General features: G+C 35.9%; 1 protein-coding gene across 8 annotated transcripts in view; it reads right to left on the bottom strand.

The window, feature by feature from the left end:
• TCF12 (transcription factor 12) overlaps positions 1-22,122 on the bottom strand; it is a 366,706-nt gene that overhangs the window by 208,367 nt on the left and 136,217 nt on the right. For 7 of the 8 annotated variants that reach the window (XM_039230611.1, XM_039230614.1, XM_039230612.1 and 4 more), the window contains exon 4: positions 2,984-3,057. In XM_039230611.1, the coding sequence (XP_039086542.1) occupies positions 2,984-3,057 (74 nt within the window). Of the gene's footprint in view, positions 1-2,983; positions 3,058-22,122 lie in introns of those variants that run through there. The other variant, XM_039230618.1, reaches the window with a different exon arrangement.

Raw genomic sequence — 22,122 nt, 5'->3', positions numbered from 1 at the left:
TTTCTTGTGTATTTGGGTAAAACAGGGCAGACAGGAGCTCTGTTGGAATGACTTTTCCTGCTTCTGAAAGAACATGTGTAAGACTAAGTAAACTGATGAGAAGTTTGTGACCTCTTAACCATACAACTCTGGTAGAATTCACTTATGCGTCAAGATTACTAGAGCAAAATGCTATCTTTGTTAAAGTCAGAACCTGTAAGGCAGAAAGTGTACAAAGCAAACATTCCCCTTAAAGGTGTTCAATAGATACTAAACTAACTCCACCAAACCACTCATTCTGCAGTTTTTACATACTTTTCAGTAGCCTACTAAGTATTTTTCAAACTTTACAAAAAATAAAATTAAAATTTTGCTATCAGTATTGTAAAATCAAATTATTTTTTAAATGCTACAACTTGCTGTGATGGAAATGTATTATTTATACAATATGGTAAAGTCTAAATAAATTTTACTGACAGAATTTCTACAAGATACCTGCAAATTTTATTAAAGTTTACTGACTTGTTAATGATTTTACAATGTATCAAAACTGGTTTTTAGCCAATATCAGTATTTACTTCTGAATTTAAAAGACTCAACATAGTATGATACTCAGTGGAATAAAGTACTTTGGTTAACTGACACTCTTATTAACAGAATTATACCTATATTTATGATTATTAAAAAATAGTCAACTTAGTAGATGTTGTTTAATAATAAACCCCAAAAAGTTGATAAACTTCCTATAACAGTGTATTGAAGACAGCTTCAAAGATAACCATAAATGTCTTTCCCTTGTGAGAAGATTTCAAGGGAGAATTAAATTGTTTAAAATTATAAATAAAATATAACTTCTTAACTAGATAAACCATTTCAGGTTCAAAATCACAACCAGGATAGAAGAAGCAAAGTTAGTGGAAAAATGGATGTCAATGAGAACAAAAATAAAATAATGGATTTCAATAAGAACAAAAATAAGTAAATACCTTTATTTATAGGATAGTATATATATATATATATATATATACATATGTACTATACATATATACTATCTAGATAGTATATATATCTACTATATAGATAGATAGATAGTATCTATATCTATATGGTTGCATGGTAAATTGGGAGTATTTAAAGATTAATCTGGGTTTTTAAACAGAAAACTAATTTACTATAAAATCTACTTAACTTTCCAATGCAAATAATATACACTCAACACAGTAAAGCAAATAGCAAAAGAAAAGCAAGAGTTACTTTGAAGTCCATCTGTAGACGCAAACTTAATTTCACGAACATGAAATATGTAAAAGTTTGGATACACTATTATGTTCTCTTCTCCTAGAATCTCCTACTTGAATCTACTCAAGTAGAACAAAATTGAAAGTTTGAAAGGAAAGTAAGCATAAGGTACAAAGGCCCCACTTAATACATTTTAAGAAATAAGTTATCACACAGTTACTCAAACCTTTCAAAGAAATAATCCAATAAATAGTATTTTGTACTCCACTATATAAAATCGATATTTCACAATCTAAACAGGAAACCTATCTTTCCTATTCACAATGGTATTTAAAGAATCAAAATCTTCTAAAGGTAGAAGAATATTTGGACATCAACCAGTTTAATTTTCCCCAAGGTAAAATCGGATGCCCAAAGATTTCACAGTGGAGAGGACAGTAAATCCAAGTCTTGTGATACTCATGATAATGCTCTTTACACTGTAACCCAGCTTTCTCAGCACAGATTCCCAAAAGGGAAACACTAAAAACCATGTTTAATTGTCTCTTTATTAGTCATAATTCTACATGACTATTTTTTCCTTAAAGTATTTAAAATAAGCATAGGCTACAGCCAAATATACAGCAAACCACATATTTTAACTAAGCATTAAAAAAATTTTTTTTACTGTTTATTTATTTTTGAGAGACAGAGAGAGACAGAGTATGAGCAGGGGAGAGGCAGAGGGGGAGACACAGAATCCAAAGCAAGCTCTAGATTCTGAGCTGTCAGCACAGAGCCTGATGTGAGGCTTTGAATCCATGGACCAAGAGATTACCGCCTGAGCTGCATTCGGGCGCTTAACCGACTGGGCCACCCCAGGCGCCCCTAACTCAGCATTTTTTAATGCAAAACAACATAACCCATATGGAGACTAAGGATTCCAATCACATATCGTTTCCTTCCACTTATGCCAATTTGCTTCTAGGGTTAAATATCCATAAATTCTATTCTTGTCTATCTTCTACTGGTTAATTCTAAGAGAAGCAAATCATTCATTCCTTATTCATTCGAAGTATGACAGTTTAGAAAAGGTATCTCAACTTCAGTAATTTACTGCAGAGTCTGGGAACACAGAATTTAATTTTACTGTCAGCTTATTGGTCTAATTTTTAATCTTTCTGTCTCATTATATTAAAGTTTTTGTGGATTTGTTTGTTTACTGCCCAAAAAAAAAAAAAAAGCTCTAACCTTATAACCTCTGTAGAATGTTAGCTTGGTCCTATTTTCTCTTAACTGCCAACCAAGAAATGTCATCTGTTATGTGTGTGTTGATATGCTTCCAAGAGACAGGGCTATAGAGTCCCAGATATAAACAGCTGATGACTACTGGAACAAAAATGGGAGAGGGAAGACTGGAAACTGATACTCTGAAAGTCACTGCCACCTCTCAAAGGTAATACATGAAGAAAACAATACACAAAGAAAAATTTATGTATGGAGAATAGTTAGGCATTTCAAACTCTTCCAACTCTAGTAAAGAGTATTATAGGAAATCCAGGTGTAGAAATATTTCCTTCACTGTAAGAGATAAAATAAACTTCCCAAATATGACAGTAAATGGAAAAAATTAAATCTACCATGAAGGTACTGTGTATTCTACGATATTCCCATGTAAATATGTAATCTTCATTTCTCTTAAGAAACAGAGTTCATATATGAAAAACTTTACTTATTCTGCCAAATTACTTCATAGTTTTAATCAAAGGCTGATGAACAAACTTACTCTAGATGAATCATAAGAGGGGCTTGGTTGACCACTTGTTCCCCAAGATGTCGTACCTCCTCGTTCATCCATACCTAAGAGAAGAAAGTGAAAGATATAAATCCAGAAGAATAGTATGATAGATTTTTAAAAATACAGTATAGCAGAGAATACAATTCAGCAAGCGGTATTTGCATTTGCATGGAACTAGCTGTGTATCAAGTTTTGTCTCAAAAACCTGAAGAAAATAAGTTACCCTGAGTGTCTTCATCACTGCTCCATACAGTGCCCGATATACAATACAGAATTTCAGAACCAAAATATGTCTCTGGAGACTTTAAAATAGGGCATAATCTAACTCTCCCCATTTCTGTCCTCATCCACTGCTACTTCTAAGAACAGATGAAACTTTCTGTAGTTTAGACCTGCCTACATGAAAATATGAAGAATTTAGTTCTTATGGATAAGCCTTAGAAAATGAAGCAAAGTTGAACTGTTCAAGTTAATAAAAGCACTGATAAGGTATTCTTAACTGAAGAAACCAAACTAAGTCAAACTTTACCAAATCATATCATATCAATATTAGTTATATCAAAATGAGTAAAAATGATGTGATAACTCATCCTAATAAATTCTCCTCTAAAATCTAATTCTTTTTTTAAATGTTTATTTTATAGAGAGTGTTCGGACGTGTGTGCAGGGAAGGGACAGAGAGGGTCTAAAGTGGGCTCTGTGCTGACAAAAGACAGCCTTATGCATTGCTCGAACTCATGAGATTACTATCTGAGCTTAATGGACTGAGCCACCCAGGTGCCCCTAAAATCTGATTCTAAATGAATAGGTCTATGCTTATGAAATTGCAAAGGGAAACTCAAAGTGCAAAAAGATAAATTACCATGAACAAAAAAATCTGTTCACTGTACACCTTAATGTACCTTCCAAAGCTACAGCTCCATTATTTTACCTTCTAATCAATCCCTAGAAAAAGCTGAAAGAGCTGGAGACCTCTCAATCCAGAGAGCTCCCCCTTTTCTGTTTTGAGGACCAGTCTTTTTTATCCTTGACTCCTGACAGCTTATGCTTTCCCAACCCTTGCCAATCCTTCTATGATGAAACAAACACAGATAGTTGCCTTTCCCCCCGATTCTTGCATGAGAAAACTCTCCATGTTACAAAGACAACATTCTGCTAAGTTTAGAACTTCTTTTTCTTAAAGAAACTTTTTTTTTCTTAAAATCCACTGTGATTTAGAGGCAAATGTGTTCTGTAGTATGTAAAATACCACACATTTTCCAGTAACCAGCCAGGATTCCCAAGCCTCTTCCACAGGGACAGAATTGCGAACTGAAGGGATAGGTGACAAAAAGGGAAAGAGGAGTTAGTTTCCAAAGTAGAATCTACTAATTACTAATTCAGCTGGTAGGACCCTAATTTATTCTTTTTATGAATATGTACTTCCTATATTAAATGATTATGATTAAAAATAATTTTTAAAAACACTACAAAGGAAAGATAGGTACCTACTACAGAAAACACTAGGCATAATATCAAGAGAACCAGAAGTCTTGAAAACACAGAGATCACAAATAAAAATACACAGTGTTTTGTTCATGCTTGGATAATTCTTATTAAAATTCTAGATTTAAAAAAGATTCTACGTTTGGGTAACAGCATGTAAAAACATACTTCTCCAGTATCACCAATTACCAAGCATTTCCTTTGTAATCAACACTACAGAACAGCCGCCAGAATTCCTATGAGGCCCAATCCGAGGCAGAGGCTATTATTAACATCCAAAATCCACTAGTAAAATACTACTTATGAAACTGCTAATAATTTGATGAAAAGTTTTATTTTTTTAAACCATACTTTTCATTTGCAACTATTTCTATTTAAGATTTTTTATACTATATAGCTGAAGTGAAATACAAAGTTAAATTGGCTACTGAAAGCAGAGTCTCACATATTTGTACACCCATATTCTATTCCACTATTTACAATATTTAAAAGGTGGAAGCAGCTCAAATATCCAATGACAGATGAATGGATAAATAAAATGTGACATATACATAAAATGGAATATTATTCAGCCTTAAAGATGAAGAAAACTCTTACACATGCTACAAAATGGATGAACCTGAGGACATTATGTTAAGTGAAATAAACCAGTCACAAAAAGGATGTATACCGTACAATCCTACTTCTATCAAGTGCCTAGAGTAGTCAAATTCATGGAGACAGAAAGTAGAATGGTGGGACTCAGAGGAAGAGGGAATTCATACTTCCACTGATAGTTTAGAACACAGAAGAGAAACTTATTTTGATGATCCTATCTTAATGACAATAATTAGACCATTTACAAGTATCTGTAAAAGAGAATGCAAAAAGATGAGTGCCTATTACAGATAACATCTCAGACAAAATTTTTTAAAGATACAAAATTACGTGAAAACGCATACTCAATTTTCATCACGTGACACTACTTCCACAGCATACAAGAAGAGCAAAGATTAATTAAATGAGATGGTAATTAAGTAAGCCAACAGCTAAACAGTTATGACATAACAAGGACACTGGACATGGCAGGGGGCTCAAAGGATGCTACAGAATAACAAGGATCTGGCTAGGTTTTAAACTCAGAGCTCTGTAGTTTTATTGTTAACAGATCCAGACTCTGAATAGAAGGTCGTGGCTGGCACTGACAAAGGCAAGAGTCATCTTTCAGCATCAATGACTCCTTTCTGCTGAAGACAATGGCTGTACAAACAGAAATATGACAGGAATAATAAACTTTCCAAAGCCTCGGCCATAAGACGAAGGTAAGCAGAGAAAAAGAAATTACACACAGAAAATAAACTTAATATATAATTGTACAAACTGATCAAAATTTACACAAATTGATGAAAATTTGAAGAACTATTTATCAACAAGAAAATACAACAGAGTTGCAATATAGTGATTGAGGGAAAAATGTTTCTATTAAGATATGTCTGAACCATCATTGCCATGTTTTTTCTTTCCTTCCCATTTCTAGTCTATGCATTCCAACTTAACAATTTTAGAGAAGCTAGTTCCTCTAATGATAGATTAAAATGGTAGATGTAAGAGAAAGTTTAACGATCACTAAGTAAGTGGTAGAAACCCTTGTAGTCTTGCTTAACTTTCTAATAAACTCTTTCTATTCAACAAGATTAAAAGAGTTAATCAATAATTTAATATACAGATTTACAGACTCTTTTCATTTATAATCTTTTATATGCCCTCCACCATGAGGACCTCAAATAGTACAGAGTTTGTGTACATTAAGCATTACTCATGGTTTGGTGAGGCTCAGGGAAGACCTGCCTGGAGGTAAAAGCAGTGAATGAAAAGAAAAGCTGCTGGGCAATTCTGTAATACTTCTCACTATCACCAATGACTTGCTGCCTGAGACTAAGACTAGGGTAAAGTGACAAGCAGGCCTGGAATTGGGAAAATATTTCTGGTAGTAGTAAAGAGTCTACTGAGCAGAAAAGGAATAAAAGGAAGAAGGGGGACAATACTAAGAATGGAGTGAAGACGAGTAAGGATATCCCTGCAGTAAAGCTGGTAAGAAAATAAAAGACACTACAGCCATTTTGCTTGATATCTACCCTTATGAAAAAGGGAAATATATAAAGTTGGAAGGAAGAGCACAGGAAACTGTATCTCTCTCTCTCTCTCTCTCTCTCTCTCACACACACACACACACACACACACACACACACATACACACACACACACACACACCCCTGCTTTAGGAGCACTAAAATCAAGTTTTCTTATCCTAACAAGTAAAATGTACTTCAAAAATATCAAATCCCAACACTGTTATAAATAAGGGATTATAAGACTGCAAATAAATAAGATTGCAGGATTGCCATCTGCTATAAGGTGATTCAATAAATGATTTGATGAAATAAATCGAATTGGAGATGGCTATGTCAGATAACCAAAGCTATGAATGTATCTCTTCAACAGTTTTACTCAATTTTATTTGTGGAGTAGTGATATTTGTTTGGATAACACTCCAAGGTTGCTATCAATTGCAAAACAAAATACAAGTAAAACTCACCACCATTTTTATTGTATAATTTTAGATACTCGTGAAATAAATTTACCAATGTGTTTTTCTAGAAATTAATTTTGAAACAGGATCAATTAGAATATATAGTAAGCCTTTGCTGTTATATTAGACATTAACAAAAACAAGTAATATAGAAAAGCTATAATATTAAAACTGTAAATGTACTTAAGAGAATTTAAGACATAGTGCCTCATATTAAGTATATAACGATTACAGGTTTTTTAAAGTTACAAGTTATTGAGATTCTGTATAATGAACAAAGGAAACAATTTATTCTTTTTAAAACTATGTAACAAAATGAGAACAGTAAGAAGAGCAAAAGGAATCACAAGTCACCTTTTAAAATTCAATCACAATTTCCATTTGGTATTATTGAGATCAAAGATTTACAAGTAGGGATATTCCGGTACCAAAATACAATAGAGTAAGATAGTAAACACACAGTCAATTCCAAGAAAATGACTAATTTTGAAAACAACATTCAGTTATTTTGCTATGTTATTAACCACATCACTCTATACAAATACCCTGTAAAGACACAATTTATCAAGACACTCCAGTAATTTAAACAGAGTAGACAATCTAAAGAAAATGGCAAGTCTACCTTTTTACAAACAATAGATACTGCCTGACGGCCAGGGATTGAAATGAAATTCCAGAGGGCAAGCAGGTAAGTTGTACCACCTCGGGAGCTATCTGGTGACCTGCTATCATGTTTTCCTTGCTATCTGAAAGTAGAACATTCTTATAAAATGTCCTGTGAAAAGACTTTTGTCTAAGTTGAAATGGCAAAAAGTAAACAAGCAATTATCATTTGTAAAAGCAAATATCCTCTTTCAATTTCTTTCAATTACCAGAAACAGGTACAAATGTAGGTCTGTGGTAAAATCAAAGTGGCATAAAGTGAACTTGTGGATAGTGGGGGAAACCTGTACTCCTCTCCAATACAAATACCAAAGCCCTATATCTAAACAACATTGTCAGTTGTTTTCCTACACAGAGGCACTTAGATAGTCAACTCTTAAAAACAGGCTTGATTGTCTCTCAGGACTCTGGATGACTCTCAGCAAAACGTCTCTCAATAGCACAATCCCATTACATTGACTTTACACATTTCCAAAGTCTGTGACTCACTATTTTTAATATAATCCTTTCAGTTCAAGCCATCAACCATCATCTCTGACATACATTACTCTAAGAGTCTTCTAAAGGGTCCCTTCTTCTTCTTGTCCTTCTACAGTCTGTATGCTTTACACAGCAACTAGAATGACCCTTTAAAAACAAATCACACCAATCCTATGCTCAAAACCTACCACAGGTTTCCTTTTCTTGGATCAATCTATTTTAACAACATGGCCCCCTGCTTTTGCTTAGCGTGTTTGAGCAAATGCAGGGGGCCATATTGGGGCCTTTCTATTTGCCCATTCCTCTTCATAAAATGCTCCTCACCCAGATATCTGAAGGGTCATTCCCTTAATCTTCTTCAGGTCTCTGTTCAAATGTCATCTTATAAGGAGATATTTACTGTTTGCCTTTTACCAACAGACTGAAAAGTCCATCAAAATAAGGATGCAGTTTGTTTTGTTCACTGTTAACTATTTGTTAACTAGAACAGTGTCTGACACAAGTAGGTATTAATAAATATTTATTGAAGAATGAATGTATAAAGTGGAAATAATAAAATCAATTTAATAAAGGCGAGGCTATAACTGGTTCTTTATTTGTTAGCTTATCATTCCTTTAAAATTTTTTCTTAATGTTTTATTTATTTCTGAGAGAGAGCAAGCGAGGGAGGGAGCGAGCAAGCAGGGAGGGTCAGAGAGAGAGGGAGACACAGAATCTGAAGCAGGCTTCAGGCTCTGTGCTGATAGCTCAGAGCCTGACGTGGGGCTCGAACCCACGAACCGTGAGGTCATGACCTGAGCTGAAGTCGGACGCTTAACCAACTGAGCCACCTAGGCACCCCTTATCATTCCTTTTCAAAACCAGTATTGTAGACGGAATGGGAAAAGATAGTTAAAAACGACACATCAGATAAAGGGCTAGTATCCGATATCTATAAGGAAATCATCAAACTCCACACCTGAAAAACAAATAATCCAGTGAAGAAATGGGCAGAAGACATGAATAGACACTTTTCCAAAGAGGACATCCAGATGGCCAACAGACACATGAAATGATGCTCAGTGTTCCTCTTCATCAGGTATATACAAATCAAAACCATACTGATATACTATCTTATTCTTGTCAGAGTTGCTAAAATGATCAAATCAGGAGACTCTAGATGCTGGCGAGGATGTGGAGAAACAGGCACTCTCCTACACTGTTGGTGAGAATGTAAGCTGGTGTAACCCCTCTGGAAAACCGTATGGAGTTTCCTCAAAAAATTAAGAACAGAACTCCCCTATGACCCAGCAGTAGCACTGCTAGGAATTTACCCAAGGGATACAGGAGTGCTGAGGCATAGGGGCACATGTACCCCAATATTCATAGCAGCACTCTCAACAATAGCCAAAACATGGAAAAAACCTAAGTGTCCATCAACTGATGAACGGATCAAGAAGATGTGGTGTATTTATACAATGGAATACTACATGGCGATGAGGAAGAATGAAATCTGGCCATTTGTAGCAACATGGATGGAACTAGAGGGTGTTATGTTGAGCGAAATAAGTCAGGCAGAGAAGGACAGATACCATATGTTTGCACATATAGGTGGATTAGGAGGAAGTTAACAGAGGATGAAGTGGGAGAAGAAGGGGAAAAATAGTTGGGGAGAGGGAGGGAGGCCAACCATGAGAGACTCTTGAATGCTGAGAACTGAGGACTGAGGGGGAGTGGGGAAGAGGGGAAGGGGGTGATGGGCATGGAGGAGGGCACTTGTTGGGATAAGCACTGGGTGTTATATATAAACCAAATTGATAATAAACTATTTAAGGAATAAATTAAAATTTAAAAAAATTTTTAAGAACCAGTCTTCTAAATAACTATACTTCTCTGAAAACTCTGTGAGAAGTAGTTACATTGCAAATGACTCTACAAACCAGAAAACTACTCCCAAAGAGCAAAAATTACTAACAACATTTTTTTCCTTTGGCTATTTCTTTCTAGGGGCGCCTGGATGGCTCAGTCAGTTGAACATCCTACTCTTGATTTCGGCTCAGGTCATAGTCTCACAGTTGTTAGATCAAGCCTTGCACTGGGCTCCGCCCTGGGCATGTAGCCTGCTTGGGATCTTCTCTCTCTCCTTCTCTGTTCCCCTCCCAACTCCACTCCTTCTCTCCCTAGCTCTCAAATAAATAAACAATAAAAAAAATCTTCCTAGCTAGAAGAAGAATGGTACAGAGCCTGGACAGCAACAGTCATCACAAAGTAATGACAGAATTCCAAAGAGGAGAGATGCAAAAAAGAAGAGTCCCAAATGCTTGGTATATTTCTGCCCAAGTCTTGGTTGAGCCCTGCAGTACATATTTACAGGGCAGACCCAAGGAAGTCTGCAGCTGAGACTAAAAAAAATCAAATTAAGATGAGCAGATGCCAAACTCAGGCAATAGAGAGTTTTCACTTTAAGTCTAATCCAATTAATGGCTCACTTAAACAAAGAAATCAAAACTCATTGGAGGAATATGAAAGAAAACAAAATTTCCACAAATACATTCATAATACTCATAATAGAATCCCCAATTCCTTGATAATGAAATGTAATCCAATCTCAAAGGAAAGAATTATCAAAAGAGACCAACCCCAAGATGGCCCAGATATCGAGATTTTCAAATAAGGATATTAAAGCAGATACTGTAAATGTGCTTAATGAGGTAAAGGACCAATGTTCATAATGAAGTAAAAGACAGAAAATCTCACAGCAAAAAGAAAATAAAAAAATAGCACACATAAGCCCCAGAAGAAATAAAAATTAAAATATCATTAAAATTTTTTTTAATGTTTTATTTATTTCTGAGAGAGAGAGACATACAGCGTGAGTAAGGGAGGGTCAGAGAGAGAGGGAGACACAGAATCTGAAGACAGGCTCCAGGCTCTAAGCCTAGCTGTCAGCACAGAGCCCAATGTGGGGCTCAAACTCACGAACCATGAGATCATGACCTGAGCCAAAGTTGGATGCTTAACCTACTGAGCCACCCAGGCACCCCAAAATTAAAATATCTAACATCTTAAAAATCTTAAAAGATTAAATAAATTTCCTGGATGGGTTTTATGGAAGAATAGTGATGACGGAGAAAAGTGGGTAAATTTGATGACTACTCAATAGAAATAGTTCAATTTGATAAAAAGAGAAAAAGTATTAAAAGAAAAATAAACAGGGCCTTAGAGATCCAAGGGAAGACATTAAAAAGTCTAACAGAGGCATAATAGTATAACAAAGAGAACCAGAAAAAAAATTTAAAAATATTAAAGAAATAATGGTAAAAATTCCACAAATGTGGTAAGAGACATAAACTTACCAATTACAGACACTCAGTGAACCAAAATAGGGTATATATGGAAAACAACCATACCTAGGCACATAACAGTCAAATTTATGACAACCAAAAATACAGAGGAAAAAGTTGAAAGTGGTAAGAAAAAGAGACACATTACATAAAAGAGAAGCAGCAAATACTTATATAAAACCTGCAGCAAGTTATCCAGAATATCTAACTAAGATAATTAAGGAAGGTGGCTAACAACGCTAAACAACTGATTTTCAATGTAGATGAAACAGTTTTCCGCTGGAGGAAAATGACATCTAGGACTTTCATAGCTGGAGAGGAGAAGTCAATGCCTAGGTTCAAAGCTTCTCAAACCTTCAAAGGACAGGCTGACTCTTTTGTTAGGGGCAATGCAGCTGGTAACTTTCAGTTGAAGCCAATGTTAATCTGCCACTATTAAAATCCTGGGGCCCTTAAGAATCAGGCTAAATATACTCTGCCAGTGCTCTACAAATGAAACAAAAAAGTGTGGATGATATCACATCTGTTTACAACATGATTTACTGAATATTCTGAATGCACTGTTCAGACCTAATGCTCAGGGGAAAAAAGGTTCCTTTAAAATATTACCACTCATTGACAGAGCACCTCACCCAAGAGCTCTAATGGAGATGTACAATGAGATTAATGGTGCTATCATGTCTGCTTGCCACCACTTCCATTCTGCAGCCATAGATCAAAGAGTACCTTCAACTTTCAAGTATTAGTATTGAGAAAATACATTTCAAAAGGCCACAGCTGCCATAGATTGAAACTCCTCAGATGGATCTGTGCAAAGTAAATTAAAAAACTTCTGGAAAGGATTCATCAGTTTAGATGCCATTAGGTCTACGGCCATACCACCCTGAATGCGCCCGATCTCGTCTGGATGGGAGATGCCATTAGGAACATTCGTGATTCATGGGAAGAGGTCAAAATATCAACATGAACAGGAATTTGGCAGGAGATAATTTTAACCCTTGTGAATGACTTTGAGGGGTTTAAGACTTCAATGGAGGAGGTAACTGCAGATATAGAAATAGTAAGAGAAACAGAATTAGAAGTGGAGCCTGAAGATGGAACTGAAATGCTATAATTTCAATGATAAAACCAGCGGATGAGGAGCTGCTTACTATGCATTAGCAAAGAAAGTGATTTCTTGAGATGGAATCTACTCCTGGTGAAGATGCTGTGCAGACTGTTGACATGACAACAAAGGATTTAGAATATCACAAAAAATGTAGCTGATAGAGCAGTAGTAGAGTTTGAAAAGACTGACTCCAATTTTTAAAGTTCTTCTGTGGGTAAAATGCTATCAAACAGCATCAGATGCTACTAGAAACTGTTTGTGAAAGGAAAAGGCAATCGATGCAGCAAACTTCACTGTCATTTTATTTTAAGAAATTGCCCCAACTTTCCGCAACCACCACCCTGTTTGGTCTGCAGCTATCAAGACCAAGCAAGAAAGTCTACCAGCTAAAAGTAATTACAACTTGCTGAAAGCTCTGATGAGGGTTAGCACTATTTAGCAATAAAGTATTTTTAAATTAAGGTGTGTACACTGTTTTTTAGACTTAATGCTACTGCACACTTAACAGACTATAGTATAAATGTAACTTTTATTTGTACTGGAGAAGCAAAATTTTAATTTGACTCACTTTATTACAATATTCCCTGTATTGTGATGGTCTAACCCACAGTATCTCTGAGGTATGCCTGCATAACACTCTTATAGGACTTAGAATGTATTCAGAAGTAAGAGATATGAGGGGCACCTAGTTGACTCAGTCAGTTAGCTGTCTGACTCTTGATTTCAGCTCAGGTCATGGTCTCACAGTTTGTAGGATTGAACCCTATGCCAGGCTCTACGCCGACAGCGCGAAGCCTGCTCGGGATTCTCTTTCTCCACCCCTCTCCCGCTCATGCTTGCTCTCTCAAAAATAAAGAAAACTTAAAAAAAAAGAGAAAAAAACACATGAAAAATAAAGCATAAAGGGAGGCAGGGGTAGGGTTAGACAGACCTGTAAGGTCACAAGATTTCTGCATCTTATGTGAACTGGTAACAATATTAACTCTAAATACAGTGTGAGAAGTTAATGATGTACATTAAAGTCCTTAGAGAAGCTACCAAAAAACCCCAAGCAGACACATCAATAAAAAGCTAACAAATTAAAAGGGAGTCCTGAGAAATAGTCATATTCAAAAGAAAAATCCAAAGTACAGTCCAACAAAACAGAGAAAAACAGAAAAAATAAATAAATTAGCGCTAAATCCGATCACACAATAAACTTTCCATTTTTGTCTAGGGAAGAAGAGAGAGAAGCAATCAAATACATACTACTTTCAATGAGAACACACCTCATTGCTCTGTGCACTCATCAAGTTCATGATACTGCTCTTTTTGAACGAGACAATTATATTTAGGTTTGGTGGTGGGGAAATGAAGATGAAAACATTACAAATGTACTTGTATGTTAAACAAAAAACATACAGTAGCATACCAATGTAAAAACTGCATACATAGGTTTTTTTTGTTTGTTTTTATAGTACCCATTAGGATCATAAGTCAGTACCAATAAAACAGCTTCTGGATAACTATCAAGTACATTTTAGTGGATTTTTGCTGATTACCTAACACAATTTGCTATTTAAAAACAGCTGTGTGAGCAATTACTATTCTTAACTTAATTCCACAAACAATTCTATTCATTTCCTGTAATGAGGCCTGTGTACTCCCTGTGTTCAAGTCTTAGACCATTAATTCCTGCAATGGCAACACACTCTGCCTCTCAGAAAAACTCCATAAAAATTTTTCCTTCATATTTTCCCTATATTTAAAAATCTTTTCTTCATTTAAATTAACACTCATTTCTTTCTAGACTCACAAAACAAAAATTCACATTGACCACCTTCACTCCTTACAATTGATTCACTGACTCACTAATGAATCTCTTTCTAGTTATCTAGTCTCCTCCTAGACCCAGTCCGAAATCTGAATGCCAGGCATTGAGAAGGCTCTCAGTAAATGTTTGTTTTTAAGATAAAACTGAACTTTTTCAGATCATCAAAGGTTACCCTAAAATAAAATAACAAAGGCCCTCTGCTGGTCTTCATTTCTCAGCTCTCCATATCACGGGTCATCAAACCTCTCCTGTGAATGGCCACAGAGTAAATACTTGAGGCCTTGTGAACCATACACTCTCCTTATCAACAATTCAACCCTACAATGTAGCACAAAAGCAGCCATAGATAAAATGTAAACAAATAAAAAGTGGTTGTATTCCAATAAAATTTTATTTACAAAAACAGGTGCCAGACAATGGACCATAGTTTGCCTGCCTCTGCTCTATGGCATCCAGTCCTGTTAACCACGTTGCCTCTAGAGGATTTGCTGACATTAACTTTTGGGCCTCTATTTCTGCATACTATCACTTCCTCTTTTGTGTGAAAACTAAAAGTACCTGCTCTTCACCTCATGTTCTTCTCATTTTATGTTTTCATTTTCGGCTCTACCCTTGGACAACTCATGCAATTTTGTGATTGTATCGGTCTCCTTCAAATAATGTTTCCAAATGCACATTCCTAGGCTTAAGCTCTGTTCTGTGTTTTGGGTCTTAAATCATTGAATTCTTGCTGGAAAGCTTTCATTTGGTTTTCCTGCCATTACCTAAAAGCCACCATATATCTAATACCAAACTCTTTGTATGCCCTTCATCTCTTCCTCATATGCTTTTGGTCCCTAATTATTAATATTTCCAATACTGCAGGTAGTACTAGGATAGTTTAGGTCAATTAGACTTGTAAACTGGTATCATCTTTGATTCTCCCTTCTCTTCTCTCTCTACTATGTCTATACTGAGTGTTCTCTATGAATGTCTCCTGAGGCAGCCTTTTTCTTCTATTTTATACTGGGCTTTCATGATATCCTATTTAGACTTTTTTTGCTAGAGTCTCTCTGAATCTTCCCAAAACACAATTTTATAAGATTTCACTAGCTTATTATATCCTGCCCATGTAACCTTCCTAAAACAATCCTTTAAAACACATTTACCCCCAGATTTAAAAAGCAGTTTTAGTGTCCTACTGCCAATAGAATAAATCCCAAATTCTTCAACCTGAAATGGAATATTTAATCATCTGTTCTACAAATGTTTACTGTCAATTGTGCTGGGTTTTGTCCCTCTTATGCTCAAAGCCTTTGAAAACCCAGTTACAATTGCCCGTTCCCTTTCAACCCTAGCAGTCAAAACACTTATTAATTTCTTACTGTGGCATACACAGTCATGGTCTAAGGAGGATTCTAAGCACTGGTGATACAGAGATGCACAAGACACAGACCCTGCCTTCAAAGACTTGTTATTCAGTGTCTGACCTTTCAACCTCTCAACTGTAACCATGAGGCATATTCACTGTACACAGCATCATTCATGACCATTTCATTGCTCTTATTACTCCTCTCAGCACTTCTACCTCCTCTATATTTAAGTCTTATTGGTTTAATGCTCACTTTAAATTCCACCTCTGCTGTACAACTTGTCCAGCCTCACTAATCCTTACTCACTCCCTTTCAAAACTTGTACAGCACTTTAAAACTTGTATATCACTTGTACAGCTATGTCACACAGCACAGAAGTTCTTAACTGTTCTTAAGTTAATACCATTCAACAAGGGGTCTCAAATTAATTTGGGTGAAGACTATATTCAGCTCTTATTCTAGATCACCTACATTGCTGAATACATAGAACAATCACTTAAAAAAAGCTTTTACATAAAAACAACACTGCTAATTACTATAAAAGCAGGTTTATTAGTAGTAGGTATAGTTTTTTTACTTATCTATTTATACTGATGCCCCCCAGTTTCACTGGTGAACAGATATGTTTGCAAGGTAACCTTCAAAAAGAACATGACTGATGACCAAAACACAAAAGTAACCACATTAAGAAGACACTCAGCCGAGACCTCTGACATTAGTACAGTACTCAAAACTCTCTTGTTCATAATCATGTATATTGTAGTACCATGTAAGCAAAAATTAGTGCCATGTACAGATTTCTGAATTTTGAACTCTCATGATTAGGGCCTAATACATTAAAAAATTAATTGAACTTAAGTCATTTAAGGGGCACCTGGGTGATTCAGTTGGTTAAGTAGCTGACTTCAGCTTAGGTCATGATCTCATAGTCCATGAGCTCGAGGCCCTTGACAAGCTCTGTGCCTCCTGATGGCTCAGAGCCTGGAGAGTACTTCAGATTCTGTCTCCCTCTCTCTCTGCACCCCCCTCACCCACTCACGCTGTCTCTCAAAAATGAATAATGTTAAAAACATTTTTTAAAAAATATCTATGGCTCAGTTGGTTGAGCGTCTGACTCTTGGTTTTGGCTCTGGTTGTGATCCTAGGATTGTGGGACTGAGCCCCACTTTGCCCTCTGCACGGAGAATGAAGCCTGCTTAATTTAAGATTCTCTCTCTCCGCCCTTCTCCTTGGTTTCTGTGTGTTCTCACTCTCTAAAATTAAAGTTAAAAAAGATGTACAACTTATAAAGATGAATAATTAGATTAAAAACTTACCACAGCATCCACCTTTGGAGCTGTTAAAACTAGCTGGGGGGAAGAAACCTCGTTAGAAAAATTGGCCACTGCCTTTGTAATAAATCATATCATTCTTGAAACCTCTACCTTGGAGTATTTTTAATTTAAAAATATAGGTGTGTTTATCAAAATTATTTATCACCGATTAAAAATATACACTACAAAGGACTTCCATTAAATAACAGAATATAATTTTGACAAAAAAATAAGATCTGCACACCAATCTTACATGTTGCCTGTGGGCATGTAATATGTTACAATTTTAAAAATTGGCAGTTTCTTAAAAGATAAAATCATATATACCCTGTGATACAACAATCTATCCCTAGGTATCTACCCAAAATAAAGTGAGAAAAAACAGTCACAAAGAAACTTTTACAGTAATATTAAGAGCAGTATACGAATACTGCTCTTAACAGCTAACAGCTAACACTGGAAACAATCCAGATGACCATCAATTTAAAAAAAGAATACAAGATCTGTGTTTACTCACTCAAAGCAATACTGTTCAGCAACCCAAAGAAATGGACTAGTGGTACACACAACAACATGTATAAATCTCAGTAACCTTATGCTTAGTAAAAGAAGTCAGATACAAAAGATTCCATTCACAGGTTGATCTAAAACAAAACAAACAATACACAGTGATAAAAATAAAGACAGTAGTTGGTTACTTCTCAAGTAGTTGACTAAGAAGTAGTACAAGGGAAAAAAAGTAGTACAAGGGATATTTATGGGGTAAAAAAAAGGTTTAAAGAACAACAAAATGTTCTAGTGACCATTTTCCTAAGTTATTCAACTGAAAATAACAATTATAAACTATGGGCAAATTTTTTTAAAGCAACCATTTAAACTTTTTTACATTTATGTGAGAGACCACAAGCAGGGAAGGGCCAGAGAGAGAATCCCAAGCAGCCTCCGCACTGCCAGTGCAAAACCTGACGCAGGGCTTGAACCCATGGGCTACAAGATCATGTCCTACCTAAGCCTAAGAGTTGGACGCTTTACCTACGCAGCCTCCCAGATACGCCTAAAAATAACTATTTGAAGGCTAAAAGAGTGAGCAAAAGTAGACAGAAATTGGAAGGATGTGATCAGTGGAAACAAACAAACAGATTCACTGAATAAGATTCAAATCTATATGGTTTGTTCAATGAGGACACTCCTGTCAGCATGGCATGTGGTGTGGTTGTATTAGCAGAAATCTATTATCTATCTCCCTAGCTTAAGAAGCCAGAAAGCAGAAGTTTTAGAAAGTGAGGAGGAGAAACACAGAAAGGAGAAAGCCGCTGTTGGGGCAGTTCCAGAAATTTACATTTAAACTCTCCTCAAATCCTTGGCTGAACTCTAAACAAAATAAATGGGACAATATAAAAAACCCAACTGAAAGCAATATCTAGAAGGATAAAATAACTGAGCATAGATTTCAGCTGCTGGTACCACAGAAGAAACTAATTAGCGAAGCTTGGTAAATAATCTGGAGTTTCTACAAACCTGCTTTAACAAAGCATAAAACCAAGACTCAAGATAATTGACCAGTAATGTAACTACTTACCAGAGCAAAAATAAGACTCTGCAAAAGAGAAACCAAAACCTCTAAGAGACATCTTGTACATTTTCTAATATAAAATAAAAAATTTAACAGTGGCATAGAGAAATAAAAGTGTGACCTATAGGAAAAACACTCTACATATTTCAGGATGACACAGATACTGGAATAAGCAGGAAAGGATTTTAAAGCAACTATTATATATTCAAAGACTTTAAGAAAAAGATGGTCAAAATGAATAAACAGACAGACACTCTCAGCAGAGAAAATGAAAATGTATTTGAAAAAGGAAATTCTAAAATTTAAAATTATATTATCTGAATAAAAAACTCACTGAACAAAACAAACAATGAACTGGAGCCAGAAGAAGAAAATATAAATGAAAATGAACAGAAATAAAAATTTATTCAATACGAAGTAGTAAAAAGAAATAGAGCCTTAGCTTCTTGTTAAACAACATTAAATGACCTAAAATGAATGCAATTAGAATATGAGAAGCAGATAAGACAGAAAATGACAGAATATACATCTGGGGGAAAAACTGCAAAATTTCCCCAAATCAGTGAAAAACATCACTGACTGCATGCAGATCCAATGACCTTACTAATCTCTAAGTAAGAAAAATACAAAGCAAGTATCACGAATACACACAACCATCAAAATGCCGAATACAAACACAGAGACAGAAATCTTGAATTCGACCAGAGGGAAGAAAGACAAATTATATAAGGGAAAAATGATATAAAGAAAAGCTGGCCACTCATCAGAAACAATGGAGGCCAGAGACAATAAAATGACATTATTAAAATTCTAAGAAAATAAATCATCTCAGAATAACTGCGAAGAGATCTGAAATAAAAGAAATACTAACTAAAGTTTTCATGCTAAAGAAAAATGATATGAGATAAAATTTGGATCTACAAGAAAGAATAGAAATGGCAATTACATAAGGATAAATGACTATTTTTCCTCAATTCTCGTTGAAGTGCATATGATTATTTAAAGTAGAAACTACTAAGTTGTTTTGAAAGCTTTAAAACATTTTTATAACAAAGAATAAAAAAAGATAAATGAACTAATTCTTTTCAAGATTTTCAACTTTACATTGATATAAATATAAACTGCATGTAAACTGTGATGAATATATACTTTAATCCCTAGAGCAACGCTTAAAAACAATTCAAGAAGGTACAGCAAAAAAGTCATTCAAAAAATTAAAATTGAATACAAAAATTATGATTAATCAAAAAGAAGTCAGAAAGGGAAGAAGAACCAAGAAACAAAAAAATTAAATACAACATGATAAAGCAAAATATATCAATAAGTTCCAAGTATTGGAGAGAATGCAGAGCAACTAGAACTCTCATACATTACTGGTGGGAGTATAAAATAGTGAAATTACTTTGAAAAACTCTTTAGCCATTTTTTTTTTAATTTTTTTTTTTAAATTTATTTCTAGGAGAGAGAGAGAGACAGCGTGAGCAGGGTAGGGTCAGAGAGAGAGGGAGACACAGACTCTGAAACAGGCTCCAGGCTCTGAGCTGACAGTCAGCACAGAGCCCGAAGTGGGGCTCGAACCCACGAACCGCGAGATCATGACCTAAGCGAAAGTCGGACGCTTAACCGACTAAGCCACCCCGGCGCCCCTCTTTAGCCATTTTTATAAAGTAAAACATTTCTATATCATGACTGAGAGATTCCACTCTTCATACTTACCCAGGAGAAATAAAAACGTTTATGTTCACAAACTAAATTACACAAGACTGTTCATAGCAGCCTTACTCATAATAGCTAAGCACTTAAGACAGTCTTAATATTTGGAGACACCTAAACAGATAAATATATGACAGTTTATTAATGCACTGGAACACCGTTATTCAGCTATAAGAATGAGCTGCGCTACACGCCTGGATGATACTTTTGAGCAAAAAAGCCAGACACAAAAAAGAACATACTATTACAATTTCGTTTACACACTGTTCTACAACTGGCAAAACTAACCTCAGGTGATCAAACAATAATGATGGCTGTTTAGGTAGATAAGGGGATGTTTCTTGGAAGAGGCCAACAACTTAACCACTTAATGTGAGGTGCTGCACATTAAGTTTCCCAGATAAAAGATTCTTAGATGGATATTTGTGTTCATGAAGTCCACTGGGAAGAGCTCTCACGTTCAATGCCTATGATGAGTTGAAGGAAGCACAAGTGAGTACAGGAAGAAGTTGAACTGTGATACAACAGCAAAGAAAGTCTTAGCTTATCACATGTGGAGTTCTCTAACTTGGATGGGCCTTAGGAACTGTTCCAAATGCAGCAAGTGGACCAAGATTATACCTCTCCCCTTACCCTACCATTGCATTGACCAGCCACTGAATATACACTACCCCCACAAGGTTGGTGTGACAAGGTCCAGAAGGCACCCTTCAGCAGAAGGCAACTCTTAAAAAGGGACTTTGGTTAGAGTTGTCCACCAACATTCCAGCAAGTTGAAAGATAAATGTTCAATCCTGGAAGCACTCCACTGTATTCACAACATGGCATGAGAGAAATGTTTTAAATCTTGATTCAAGTATTGATTATACGGATGTGTATACATTTATCAAGCTCACTGAACTATATATTTAAGATCCATTTATTTCAGTGTATGTATCACCCAAAAGCCCCCTCCCATTCTGTGCTTTAAAACATGTTAAGACTACTGGGGCACCTGGGTGGCTCAGTAGGTTGAACGTCCGACTTCAGCTCAGGTGATGATCCCACGGTATGTAGGTTCGAGCCCTGCATTGGGCTCTCTGCTGACAGCTCAGAGCCTGGAGGCCGCTTTGGATGCTCTCTGCCCCTCCCCCAATCACACTCTGTCACTCCCTGCCTTTTAATAATAAATAAATGTAAAAAAATTTTTTTAAATGTTATACTCCTTTCCTGGACCCCTTCCCTCCCCAAAACACCCCAGACTGAAACACTAACAAAGTACAACTTGGAATGAAAAGAGACAGAAGATTATCAAAAACAAGAAATAGTACCAGAGTCAAGCTATAGTTTTTGAAACGGTAGTGGGTACCCATAGTAATTGCCCCCCCATACTAAAGACCATGAAAGAAAAAGATGTTATTTGAAGTTCAAATAGAAGTCCACATCCATTTTATCTATACCATGGAATACTACATGGCAATGAGAAAAAATGAAATCCGGCCTTGTGTAGCAACATGGATGGACCTTGAGGGTGTTATGCTGAGCGAAATAAGTCAGGCAGAGAAGGACAAATATCATATGTTTGCATGTATAGGAGGATTAGGAGGAACTTAACGGAGTACCATGGAGGAGAATAAGGGGGGAAATAGTGGGGGAAAGGGGGAAGAGGCAAACCATGAGAGACTCTTGAATGCTGACGAAAACTGAGGACTGATGGATGTGAGGGGGGGGAAGGGGGGATGGGCACGGAGAGGGG

This window comes from Hyaena hyaena, unplaced genomic scaffold (genome assembly GCF_003009895.1).
Source record: "Hyaena hyaena isolate Hyena2069 unplaced genomic scaffold, ASM300989v1 scaffold_49, whole genome shotgun sequence".
In the NCBI taxonomy this organism is placed as follows: domain Eukaryota; kingdom Metazoa; phylum Chordata; class Mammalia; order Carnivora; family Hyaenidae; genus Hyaena; species Hyaena hyaena.
This window is presented reverse-complemented; position numbering and strand designations above follow the sequence as displayed.